This window comes from Stenella coeruleoalba (assembly GCF_951394435.1).
Source record: "Stenella coeruleoalba genome assembly, chromosome: 11".
Lineage (NCBI taxonomy): Eukaryota > Metazoa > Chordata > Mammalia > Artiodactyla > Delphinidae > Stenella > Stenella coeruleoalba.
Genome location: NC_137157.1, coordinates 47071462 through 47085331, shown reverse-complemented (window position 1 = coordinate 47085331; position 13870 = coordinate 47071462). Strand labels below are relative to the sequence as shown.

General features: G+C 40.3%; 1 protein-coding gene across 8 annotated transcripts in view; it reads left to right on the top strand.

The window, feature by feature from the left end:
• The window catches only part of RAB3IP (RAB3A interacting protein), a 168523-nt gene that overhangs the window by 114391 nt on the left and 40262 nt on the right, over positions 1–13870 (top strand). Inside the window, exon 1 of one of the 8 annotated variants that reach the window (XM_079938297.1) lies at positions 3601–3731. The exons of 4 other annotated variants lie outside the window; for them this stretch is intronic. Coding sequence is in view for 1 of the 4 variants with exons in the window: in XM_079938295.1 (XP_079794421.1) it covers positions 13116–13237 (122 nt within the window). In the remaining 3 variants the exon portion in view is untranslated. Of the gene's footprint in view, positions 1–3600; positions 3732–4271; positions 4292–4456; positions 4476–13053; positions 13238–13870 lie in introns of those variants that run through there. 3 more of the 8 variants (XM_079938300.1, XM_079938301.1, XM_079938295.1) reach the window with 3 other exon arrangements.

Genomic DNA, 13870 nt, shown 5'->3' with positions numbered 1-13870 from the left:
GAAGGAGCCTGTGTCCATGATGATGAGAGAGCCACCATATCAACCCTACACTGCCTACACATACATGAGAGGGATACACTTTATTTTGTTTAAGTTAGTGTTATTTTGAGTTTTTAACTGCAACAGAAACCAATCTTTCCATTAAAATATGTTACTTAGGAAAATTTTCTGGTGGCCAATAACAGGAATCCATTCAAAGAAGAATGGGGGAATTATTTTAAGGATATAGGATTGTTTTCAGAACCCATGGGCAGGGATGAAAGAAGACTCAGGAATAGACCTGAACCTGGGACTGAAACATTGTGGGGAAGCTAGGAGGTCTTCTCGTTGTGTCTCATCTCTCCTTCTCTTCCCTCTTACTGCAGATTATTTATGTACCTGGTGTAGAGAAGCAGTAAATAAATATTTGTTTAATGGATGGCAATTTGTGTGTCTGTGAAATAAACTGGATCCAAAGCCAAGTCTCAAAACATTTCCTTATAAATATGTAGCTTGTTAAAGTGACTCATTTGTAGGGGATCATACATTTTAGAGTCTAAGCCCTTCTATCAGCCCTTTCTCTCAGCCCTCTGATTTTTTCAGTTGCCTATTCTGACATCAGAAAAAGGGAGTGAAATGCAGAGTTGTGCACAACTGATCTCATGAAAGATACATTAAAGACAACTCTGCTTTGTACAGGAGTTGCAAAAGCAAATTTTTATGTGACACAAGCACTGGTCCACAAGTAAGCATTTTGCTAGACAAGGAAATGAGAGGTTATTTTTGGTACATTTTTTTCCCTAACCAGCTTTTTTGTTTGTTTGTTTGTTTCATTTTGCATTGTTATTATTTACTGTCTAGGTTCTTGCTTTTACCTAGTTTTTGCCCTTGAGGGCTTCTTATGTTCTTGTCAGCTTATTGATATGTTTCATAAGATGTTTTATATATTTAATCTAGCATTTGGTGGGAGAATCAGCCAATCTCTCGTCTGCCATACAGCTGGACACGAAGCCCAGTGTGTTTTTTAAAAGCGTTTTTAAAAAAGTTCATTTGTTTGTAGATTCTACCCTGAGTTCTGAAGACCAGGGCCCTAACTCTGGTGGTCCAAGCTCCCGATCTGTAAAGATGAACTACCTTTACACCTACATCAAATTGCTTTTTATAAAAGGCTTATGAGATAATTAATCTGAAGTCAGTTTGAAACCAGAAAGTACCATGTAAACATACAACACTTTCTGAACTTTGAAAATAAAACAGAGGCAAACGAGCAATAAAAGTTGTAACTAAGGATAGCAACCTTAGAATGATTTGTTCAATTTAAAATATTTAGATATTTGCAGTCCTTTGTTTTCTGGCCCTTGATATGGATGGGAAAGTCTGAAGGTTAAAAAAAAATATTACTTTATTTGACATTAATTATATAACTTATATTTTAGTGAAAGAAAAAGAAGGCAAACCTGAGCACACTATAAAATCCATCATCATGTTTTTAAAGTTTGTGAGGAGTCTGTTACTTTAGTATATGGCTGAGCAATCTAACTTAGGATGCTTACAACGCTTTATGTATTTTGCAGGCTGAGATTCTGAGTGTATAACATTCTGTAATGCATCTTGGTCTCTGTGCTGCAAGGACACTAAAGTCCTACTACAGGTAACTACTCAGATAGCTCTTCTCATTCTCAAACTGTGTTAGCAGGTGAAACACCTCTAAGTCCATTCCTAAGAGCCTTGTGGATGACAGGTGGGCCAACATGGGACTCGGGCCCATGGCTACTGCTCACTATTTCCTGTAGATGCATGATATCTTAGGTCCTATATAGAACACAGCATAGGGCCTGTCCTCTAAACATTTATATACCAAGACAGTGTATCTACATGTATATCATTAACTCATTCTGCATTTTCTGAGCCAGTCCTCCTACACGTCAGGCTTTGTTCCTGTTCTCAAAAAGTTCATAAGGAAATAGACAAAACTACAATTACCGTTCTATGTGATAAGTGCTAGAAAGAGATAAAGTGCTATAAGAGTACAGTAAAGGGCACCTAGCCCACACTGGGGTGGGATAAGGCTGGGTGGCAAGGAACAGGGAAGGGTTCACAATGGAATTGATGCCTGGGCAGAATAATGAAGGATAAGCAAGAATAAGCTAGGTAAGGAAAAGATGGAGGGCCAGGGCATAACAAGAAAAAGGAGCAGCATATGTAAAGACAGCATGTACGAAGGAGTATGGCAAGACTGGAGAACCCAAGTAGTTTGCTGTATGATGAGTTTATTTATTTCACTTAGTTGTTATTGACACATTTGTTTTCTTCACTATGTTTGAGTGCTTGGATGATGGAGATTGTGTGTAATGGTTTCTCTCTTCCTATGTCTAGCAGTAGGCACGTAGATCGAGCATAAAAAATGTTTGATGAATGAACGACATGGTGTAAGGGAGAATAGTTAGAAGTCCATTAATGAGTAGGGTCATGTCTAGTCCCAGTGAATAACAGATGGGGTAGATTTAAGAATTATTTGCAAAATAGGATGGATAGGACTTGATATATTGGAGATGGAGTATAAAAGAGTAAATAATGACTTTCTAGGTTTCTGTTTTTATTATAGGTGGATGATAATAATGATGTTATTAATAATAGCTAATATTCATTAGGCACTTTGTGTCATGAAGTACACTAAGTATTTCACATATATTAAGCCATTTAATTTCTTAACGACTTAGTTATGTAGGTAATCTTATTATCCCCATTTACTGGAGCTATTAGAGATCAACTAGCCCAAGGTCACTGACACAGCTAGTAGGTGCCAAGCTCAAACCCAGGAATTCTGATTCCTATAGCCATCCACATAACCTACTCTTCTTTACTGCCTCTAATAAATGTGATCAATATACAGAGCAGGGGTCCTACTCAATACATATATCACACAAATTGCATGTAACTCTTTTACTAAACATAGAGACACATACTATGATGTGACTGCCTCTTTTGGATCAGATTTTCGGAAGCCTGGTTTGTATTTTCACGTTTCCTCTCTGGAGGACCTAAAGTGGGGTGGAAGTTATCAAAGAGTTGACACAAAAGATGAGAGAAGGCAGGTGCGGAAACGACATTTTCGAATGCTCTAGCAGCTGCTAGAATGCTGGAATCTAGGTTCTATCAGACTCCCCCTCCTCCCATCCATCCCCCCAGAGACAACAGACACGCACGAGCGCACCCACACCCACACCCACACACGTTGTAAGGTACATATGCACGCCGTGTGTCAGGTTGGTTCTAGCTGTCCTCAACTCACATCGAAGGTTCATTTTCCGACTCCTGGAAAGCCCAACACACTCGAAGTGAACCCGAGACCGCCTGTCGAGCCCAGGGCAACAAGGCTTAGCGCCAGCTCGCCCTGTTCCCAAGGAAACCGCCCGCTGAGGCACCTGGGGCCCGCGCCGGGCACCTGCGAAAGCCCCGGCTGTCGCCAGGGGGCGCGGGAGCGCGTCGGCCCCACCGGCCCCACGCCCGCCCCGCCCCCATCCCCGCCTTCCCTCCCCGGGGCCGGACCGCTCCCGGCTCCCAGCTCCGCTGCCGGCGCAGGCGCAGTCCCGCGCTCCCTCGGCGGCTGCCCCCCGGTAGTGCACCCGCCGCGGCTGAGTGTAGCGGCGTCGGCCCGCCGTTCTCCTCCGCCTGTGACTCCTTCGGCGCGCGTTGTGTGCGGTTCTGCGCGCGCCCCTGAGCGCCGGCCGCGGCCGCGGTGGGTTAGTCAGGTGAGTGCACCCGCGGGAGGGAGAGGCCCGGGGCGCGGAGCACCGCCCCCCTCGGTGCCCGCGCGCCCGCCGCCCGCGAGTCGGCCTGGAGGGGCGGCCGCGGCAGGTGCAGGTGAGGGCGCGGCGCGCGGAGACCCGGCCGACTGTCCTGGCCCAGGGAGCGCGCTCCCCCGCCTGGGCTCGCGGGCTCCGGGACCCCGGCGGCGGCGGCGGCGGGGGTTCGGCGCTTCGGAGCATCTGGGCGCCCCCTGGGGCCGCTGGTGGGCGTCGGGCGGCGGCGGCGGCTCGTCCCCTGTCCTCCGGGCCCCGGCGCGTTACTCATTAACTGCGCGGTTCCGAGCGCTGAGGCTGGGAGCCCGGCGCCCGGTTACCTGTCGGCTGGGCGCGCGCGGCCGGGAGCTGGGGCCCCGGGGTTGCGGAGGGGGCTGTAAGGAGAGTTCGCGAACAAGTCTGGAGGCCGGCGCTGGACGGGGCGAGGCAGTAGGCGTGGACCGGAGACGGCGAGCGGGGCACCGAGTCGAGGCGTAGAGGTCACCCTCGGGAGGTTTCGGCGAAACCTGGTGGGCAAGAGCCGGCACCCGGGATCGCGCCTTAGGAGGCAGCTCAGTTCAGCCTGACTTTTGTTTCGGGGAGTTGAGGCGAGCTGCACAGACGTAATTGTAATTACACAGCCCTTCCAGCGTGGATAACTCGCTCCGACCGCCCGGGGAAAAGAGAGCTTAATGGACTCTGGAAGTGATGGTGGTAGGTGGAATCTGCAGCACGTGAAGAGTTGTCAGTTGTTATGGGATTTAAAAAAGAAAAAAAATCTGTAATGACTAAAGGGTAAGGTCTTGAAAATTAAGAGCGCTCAGTTAATACTAATTCCGAAGAGGCAGTTTAGTTTCGTGGAAATGTAGCATATTCCGAGGATACCTGTTTCCTACTCTTCTGTTTCCCCCTCCAACTTATCCCTTGCAGGGTAGGGAAACAGCCATGTAATCTTTTGCCGTGGAATGATTACATAATTGGAGGAGAGGCCGATAAGAGGATTAAAAACAAAACCGTTCTATTGTAAATCTGTTGAAAGACCTGGTTTCTGTTCATTATCCTCATTCGTATTTTGTTGTTCTTGCCCTTTTAAAGAAAAAAAAAATGGTGAATGGCGCTTCAAGGAGAAAAGAGGCAGAATAGATTTGTAGACCAATCATAGTAAATATTTGATACTGGTAAATATTCCACCAGTTTTATGGGGCCTTGTCCTGTTAACATTTGCTATTTATTTACTAGTGCCGTGCATTTTGATAGGACACTTCATGTTTGGACAGACACGTATCCTAAATATGGTTTATGTGATATAATCCTAAAGCCCTTGTGGAATGTATAGAAATAGACTTAGCAGTTATACAGTTTTACTACAGTAGTGTATGTCTTACTATTAGAAGAAAAGCCTTTTCATTGTTTTCTTTTTCCATTTCAGTAATATTATATATTGGTACATACCTTTGTGAACCAAAGTGGATACATTTAGTATAACTCTTCCTTGTGTGTTTGGCGAACACCTATCTGTGGTATGGAATACCTCTGACTTTTCACCAGGATGGATATTTGATGTTCAGCTGCTTTGTGAATTTGCTAATTCGTGGAGTTTCTAATTAGATCCAGCTGTACTTTTTGAATTGGTGTAGTTATGCATGTGCTTCCTTTGATGATATTATTTTCCTTTAATTTTCACTAAACCCTCAACCTCTGCAACACATGCATAGACACTCTACAAATAATTTTTTAAATTGAAAGAGTCTTAGAAGACAATCTACATCATCATCTTGTTTTTTGATATGGCAGAACAAAAACTGGTAGGTTACAGTAGTTTCACATGTATTATTGTAGTTAACCTTTTTCCCCCTCCCTTTCTGAGCAGGACTCGCTGAACCAATTTTAATGAAAAACTGTCTATTTTTAAAGTTTTAGCTCCATTACTTACCGTGCATATGACCTTGAGTAAAGCATTTAACCTCTGAGCCTATTTTCTCCATTTGTAAATGGATGTAGTGTTAGGTTGAACCATATGAATTTGCCAGTATTCAGCTGTTTTTAATATGGCTCAACCTAATATGAACTTCATAATGGTGGGATGAGAATTAAATGAGATACTCCACGTGGGAGGTGGAGGAGAGGAACAGATGTTAACGTAACAGTGTGCCATGCATCTTGCTTGTTACTTCAAGTACCTTGACTCCTCTAGTCCTCAGCAGATTCCTGGAGTATAGATGGTGTTGTTGCATGTTACAAACCAGGAAATTGAGGATCAGAGAAGTGAAATAACTTGCCTCTGGTTACTTAGTTGTCGGTGGTCCTATAGCTGCCTAATGGCAGAGCCAGGATTAAACACTGAGAGTGACTGCCCCAAATGGAACTCCTACCAGTTTTGCTCCTTCCATTCCTGAACTACACCTTCTGTAAAAGAACTTTGTGACTATAAGATGACACATAGATGAAAAGTGTTATTATTATTTGTATTTCTGGTTAAAAAATATCCAGGTTTTCTGATGATGGTGATAACCAGCACTGCTGCTACTACTACGGAGTCTAGAGCTTATGGTGTATCAGGTTCTGGTGTAAACACTATGCCAACTCATTTATTCTCACAGTGACCTAGGAATTAGGTAATACTTCATCCCATTTTATAGTTGGGAAGGTTGAGGCACTGAGTGGTTATGGAGCTTAAGGTGATGGATGCTTAAGGTCAAAGCTAATTAAGTGAGGGCACTAAATTAGGAGTCTGGTAGTTTGTCTTTGATGTCCATGATCTTAACCACTACACTCTACTACCTCTTCATGCATAGGTTGTAATACTGAAGAATTGGTTTTAATTTAGCTTTTATGAGATACTTAATATTGGTGTAATAAGTAATTCTTAATGTATCACTGGAGATTTTTAAATCAAATATTCATTGAGTATCTACTCTGCAAGTCACAGCGGGGGTTAAAGGAAAGACTTTAAGGCATCTGGAAGGTGGGCTGTGTAATCATTCCCATATCTTTTGTAAGTTCCTCAAAATTTAGAAAGCACTTTCACATATGTTGTTGTTGTAATTTTAATGAGTGCCAGATAAGACACAGTGCTAGAATAGTTGGAGAGTGGGGAGGAAGGAAGGATGAGTTGGTAGAGGTACTTGCGTGTTGAGGGAAAGCTTTGAGGATATTCTGAGGGGAGTGCACCTTTTCAAACTAAACCTTTGCCCTATATAGTGCTAGTCAAGGTGTAGTTCAACAAAGCATAGTAAATTGGTTACTAAATGAATTACCTAAATACACCTGATGTCCTAAAATAAAATATCTGAGGTTTTGAAAGCTCCTTTCTAGCTAGTTTCTCTTTTTTTTTCCTGTACTACTGCCCTTACCTTTGCCGTGTAGTACGTATCTTTTTTTTTCTTTTATGCTTCCAAAGCATGGAGTATATGCCTCTATTTTGGTATTTATTTTGATATTTACATTGTTTGTAAACGTTCGTTGACAATGAGGTGTCTTTTTCTAGTGTACACATGCTTTGGAGGCAGGGCTTTAATTCATCTTACCCCATTTTATAGCTTTAGCATTGGGCCTGGAACCCAGTAGATACTGTGCTGTTTGGTGATGGATGGTCAGTGAGAAAAAATGTTAGGATGTATTGAAATTGATCTAGTAGTAGAAATGGAAATGAGTGTACAAAGTGGGAATTGAGGGGACTAAGGGAAGGGGAGGGGTTACTTACAACAGGTAACATTAACTTGCCAGCTCTGTTTCCCTTCTGCTTTCTCTTTCAACTTAAAGCTAAATGAGGTAGTTTCATAAGCTTCAATTGTATATAGAAAAAAGTGAAAAAGTAATATTGATTTATCTTAGGATATCAACAACACGAAATTCCATAGCTATAACCATAAGCTAAGATTACTTAGATCAGAGGGAAAAGAATGGAAATTATTGAAATAGTTCAAGTTTGAGAGATTTGTTGCTTATAGTTAACACCTGTAAAGGAGCATACTGATGATAGCTTAGAACCAATTAAATAAGTGAATTGTCATTTGATGTGTCCAGATAATAGTATTGAGTATTTGTTTGTGGGCATCTGATTGACAGATCAGGATAAAGTATAAAAGAACAATTAAAGTAAGTTAGAAAAAGAGTAAGTAAATGTGCATTAATTAATTTCCTGTTGGGAAGAGAATTACATTTGAACACTATACCTCAGAAGGGCTTGTTTTCCCCCTCCTTCTCCTTTATCTAGGATAAACAAGGATCCCTTCTGTTTTGTAAGACAGACTCCTTTCTGTGCTCTTGTTATTTTCCCCATCATTTATTCCTTTTTAGGTCTTTATAGATATTATACATTTGTGTTATGCCTTACAATCTTTACAGCATTTTTACATTGACAGTTAAGCCATTTGATTTCCTCAAATGTAGGCAGGGGGGATAACACCACTGTTATAGATGTTGAAACTGAAGCTCAGAGAAATTAAGTGACTTGCCCAAGTTCACACAGCCAGTTAATAACAGAATCTGAACTAGAAAGAAGGTTTTCTGAAGCTCGTTTGATCAAATGCTCAGGTTTCCCCAAACTTTAAAAATTCAGTTTCATCAATCTTGCTACAGGGTACTTGCTGTTTTATCTCTAATTTTTGAAGGTGGCTGGGAGTCACTATCTCTACTCTTTGCTGCTCTGCTATTTATTCCCTCTCTAAAGAGTCTTACTGTTTATTTATCCAGTCAATATATACTTCAGTGCCTATTGAATATTTAGTTGACATATATTCTTACATACATAAGATAAAGAGGCTTACACTTTTAAGAAGAAGAAACCTGGAAAACAATTATTTTTTACATTTTTGTTCCAAGAATTTGTAATTAAATACAGTGTTAGTAACCCAGTAAGTTCTGAGAATTTTCTGAAAACCTTTAATTTTAAGAATCTGCAATAACTAACATCTCTCAGTATGTTAGGTTGTACATTTAAATCCTGTGGAATTAGTAAATGGAAATTAATTTGTGGTCTGTTTTAATAAGAGTGGGAAGATTGTGAGCTTGACAGACCACCTGACTAATATTTCCCTTGGGTTATGAATTAAATTCACACTTATAAACATAGACTGCTTCCTAAAATGTAAATGTGAAATTTTTTTTTTTTGCTACAACCAAAATGTTAGTTTGGAAAACCAACTTTATAATTATAGGGAAAGTTAATGAGAAAATTATTTTTTATATATACACCTTTTTGTTTTGTTTTTTCTTCCTTTATATAGTATTTGAATAAATCTCAAAACTTTCTAATTATTGAGAATTTAAAATACAATAAGTAGATGCAAAAGTATGATGAACCTCAAATTTCCCATCATCTAGCCCATCAGCAACAGTCAGTCCTGCCCCATATACTTCCCTGTATTATTCCCCCTCATGTACTATTTTGAGCAAATTCCAGGAATTGTATAATTTCATCTGTAAATATTTCAGTATGTATCTCTAAAAGATAAGGGCAGTTAGCTACAATACTATGACACACTTTAAAAAATTAACACGAATTCCTTAGTATCAAATATCCACACTGTTTTTGAATACATAAGGCCACTATAGTAAAATCAGGCTTCTGTTGATTTTTATTTATATGCTATTCCTCCCCTCCCCATCAAGAACTATAAGGGGCTGAGTGAGTATTTATTTTAAACCCCAGCAGGGCAGCAGAATAGATAAGGAAATGATGATAGCAAAGAGAATATAGGAAAAAACCCAGAAAGAACACAAAGTAATAGCAAATGCTCATTTCAATAGCAGTGCATTAGAGAAACTTTAGTTTTTTCTTTCTGAAATTAAACAAGCGTTCAGAGATTAAATAGGATTCTTCTATTTGGATTGTTCTCTTCTTACGGTTGGTTGGGTAAGACTGCCTTAGAGATCCTCTGTCTTGATGTAACCTTTATCTGAGTCTTACCCCTGACCTCCAATCAGTTTTACCTTTTAAGTGATTCTTAGATGTAGTGGAGTCAGGTGTTGGAGTCAGACGCACCAGGGCTTGAATCCTAGCTCTGTGGTTTATTGACTGTTTGACCTCGACAAAATTAATTTAATCTCTCTGATCCTCAGTTTCTATACCTGTAAAACAGACATAAGAATCATTTCAAAGGGATGCTGTGAGGAATAACAGAATAATGTACATAATGTATATGTGTATGTGTCACACATATAGAATGTAATAACGTAATGCATGTGTGTGTATATGTAGAAATATAAATGAATTGTTCTGAATGTTTTTCATATATATAGATAAATATGCCTCCGTCTCCTCATTTGCAATGTGTGATCTTGGCATTAGATCAGACCTTCATAATCTCTTGCCTAGCCTGTTGCAATAACCTCTTAATCAATTGCCTCTAGTCTCCTCTCTCTAGTTAAAGTCCTCGGGAGTCATTTTTCTCATGACATCACAGTATGTCTATACTTCCTAAAACATAGATCTGAGAATCTCTTAGATAAACTCCAAGCAGCAGTTTCCATGTTAAATGAAGCTTTTAATTATCTGTCGCATATCTGCCTCTCCAGCCTGATTTTCTGTCACTCTTTTTTTTTTGGTTAGTTTCATCAGTGCCAAACCCTTATTCCTTGACTGTCCTGTCGTATTTCCTTGCCTAGCCCACCTACAGACTCTTTATTCAGCATTTCAAATCTAACTTATATTTTTTTCTCCTTGAAACATTCTCTTCCTCCTCTCCCCCGCAACCCACAGGGTAATCATTTAGTGGCTCATGATAGACTATGCACCTTCTTTTTAGTCCATTTTCATATCTGTGTTCTCAGAACTTAGTACCAGCATGTGCCCTGAGGAGTTGAAGCTGGCAGACATCTTTCATTCCAACTAGAAAAAATATAATTGATAAAAATTATTAAGTACACTTATTTTATACTAAAATAATATATGTATAAAATATATTTAATAAGTATATAAATCATTAAGATTTTTTCTAGGCATTCGTTAAATGAGTTAATACACGTGAAGTTCTTAACAACACATAGTTAACTGATTCATAGTTAACTTTCAGTAAATATTGACTGCTGTTTTTGCTGTGATAGTGCTGACTTCTGCAAAGAAGAAATAACATGAGATGCGTACTAGAAATCAGAAGCAACTGGTTTTGATCAACTTTTTTTAAATTGGAAATCAGCTTTATTACCTAAAGCTGAGTAATAATAAAGCCATCCAAGCTGTGTTGGTAATTCACCCATAAGAATTTAATGCTGTTGTCCTTTTTACTCATTTTTAGTGATCTTTGACAAGTTTAGTTTATGAATTGGGATAATCTCCACTTGAAATTAGTTTTTTAAATTACTTATTACTGGGCTTCCCTGGTGGTGCAGTGGTTGAGAGTCCGCCTGCCGATGCAGGGGACACGGGTTCATGCCCCGGTCCGGGAAGATCCCACGTGCCGCGGAGCAGCTGGGCCCGTGAGCCATGGCCACTGAGCCTGCGCGTCTGGAGCCTGTGCTCCGCAACGGGAGGGGCCGCAGCAGTGAGAGGCCCGCGTACCGCAAAAAAAAAAAAAAAAGGTTTAAATTACTTATTACTTAACGCAAAGAGTACTACTGCTTAAAAATAGTTTATGTTATTCATATAAGAACTCTGAATACAAAATAAATCTTAAAGCTTCCATGTACTATTTGAAAGAGCAAAAGATTTTCAGTCTAGTTGGCAGCTCATTACCAGCTAAGCTAAACATTTTATGGAAATATCACATGCTTGATAAAGGGACTACATTTAATCTTAAAATAATCTCCTTTTCGGGAGTGACTGGAATTTAAACAATGTGTTGTAGGTAGAGGCACTGCTCAGAGGTGCTCTACTCTACGAAATACTACTTGCATTTCTCTTTTAATTCTCACCCTGTGAGGAAGAAAACCGAGCTACAGATTTCTAGATGAGAGAACCTAGGCACACATTGGCCCAGTAACTTGATAGAAGCAGAATTCAGACCTGCCTCTCTTTGAGGTTTGGGTCTTATGTTCCTAGCCTGTGCTCCAGTTTATGCAACATTTGTATTTTCCATAAATACTTTGCTTTCATACCTTAGACATACCTGGAAAGTCCTTCCAGGGGGTTTATCTTTCTCATTATTTCCTACTCTTCTTTGGGTCTTTTCTTTGGCTTCACTTTTCTGGGAGTCCTTTCCTTCTGATTTATTTGCCCCTCCTGTGTGGTCTCTTAGTAGCCTCTGCATATTCTATAGCATTTATCACACTATCATTGCCACCGTCAGTGTCTCCTACTATATTGATACTATTTGGGAGCAGAGATGATTTATCATCTTCTTTCCCCAGAGCCTGGCACATAGTAGACTCTCAATGAATATTTGTTGAAAGAATAGTTGAGTGTTTATAGGAAAAATAGGGTGGATATTGCAGGGATGATGGATTTTAATTCAGCTTAAGGAGAAACATATTTACATGAACCATCTAACAGTGGAAAGGCAAAGCCATTCTAGTAGTAGTAGTGTGGTGTGGTGGTGAAGAGCTAGGACTCTGGAGTCCAACAGACATAGGTTTTATTTATTTATTTATTTTTAAAGTCTTTTATTGAATTTGTTGCAATATTGCTTCTGTTTTATGTTTTGGTTCTTTGGCTGTGAGGCATGTGGGATCTTAGCTTCTGGACCAGGGATTGAACCTGCACCCCCTGCATTGGAAGGCAAAATCTCAACCACTGGACCGTCAGGGAAGTCCCAGACATAGGTTTTAATACTGGCTACCCTAAGCTGCAGCTTCCTCAACTGTACATGGGCTGGAACTATACCTGATATTTAGTAAATGGTCAGTAAATATTAGCTGTTATTATGAGAGAAACCACCCTATAATCCTGTGTGACTGGGGGGGGACTGGAAGTTTGATGGCCCAGCTCCCCATACCCTCCTTCTCCCCCTGGATTATTTTGAAGCAAATCCAGGTAATTTTATTTCATCTATAAATACTTTCGTGTGTATCTCTAAAAGGTAAGAATTTTTTTTTTTTATGTAACCATTATCTCTAAAAATGGACAGAAATTCATAATAATATCAGTAATATCCAGTGTTCAAGTTCCCTTTATTGTCTTATAATATGATTTTACAGTTGGCTAATTCAAATAAGAATTCAAACAAGGTCCATATATTATATTTCATTATGTCTCTTAAGTTTCTTTATAAATTCCCTCTCTTTTTCCACTTTTATTTATTGAAAAAACCAGGTGGTTTATCCTGTAAGAGTTTCCCAAGGTTTAGATTTTGCTGTTTTTGTCCATATGGTATTATTATTATTTTTTTTATTTTTATTTTTCGGTACACGGGCCTCTCACTGCTGTGGCCTCTCCCATTGCGGAGCACAGCCTCCGGACGTGCAGGCTCAGCGGCCATGGCTCACGGGCCCAGCCGCTCCGCGGCATGTGGGATCTTCCCAGACCGGGACACGAACCTATGTCCCCTGCATCGGCAGGTGGACTCTCAACCACTGCGCCACGAGGGAAGCCCCATATGGTATTATTTTTAATATGTTCCTCTAGGCTCTGTATTTCCTATAAACTGATGAAGATGTTATTTTTAGTATGTTCCTCTAGCCTCTTTCCTATAAACTGATAAAGACCTAAAGGCTTGATTGGATTGGGATCTTTTTTTTTTCTTATTAGGGGGGCAAGAATGATTCATGGATGGTGGTAGTGTTCATTTCCTGTTTTACCACATAATTCTCATAATGTCTGATTTTCTCCCTTTTTGTGATAATAATGTCATCAGTGAGTTCAGGTACTGTCATTCTGATCCATTAATTATAAAGTACCCCAGGTTTTACCTTAGAGTTTTAATAGTTATTGATAAGTGTTGCCTAGACTCATTATTTCATTAGGATTGCAAAGTTATATTTATTAAATGGGATTCTTTTAAAAGAAGGATTTTTCCTCATAAACTATTTAGTTCTTTAATGTATGGGAAAGTCAGGCTAAATACTGAATTCTTTCCTTTATTTTACCAGTTTTCAAAATAGTGAATTTGTTCCATAGCACTGATCAAAAGGGACCAGTGAGAGGCTTCCCTGGTGGCGCAGTGGTTGGGAGTCCGCCTGCCGATCCAGGGCACACGGGTTCGTGCCCTGGTCCGGGCAGATCCCACATGCCG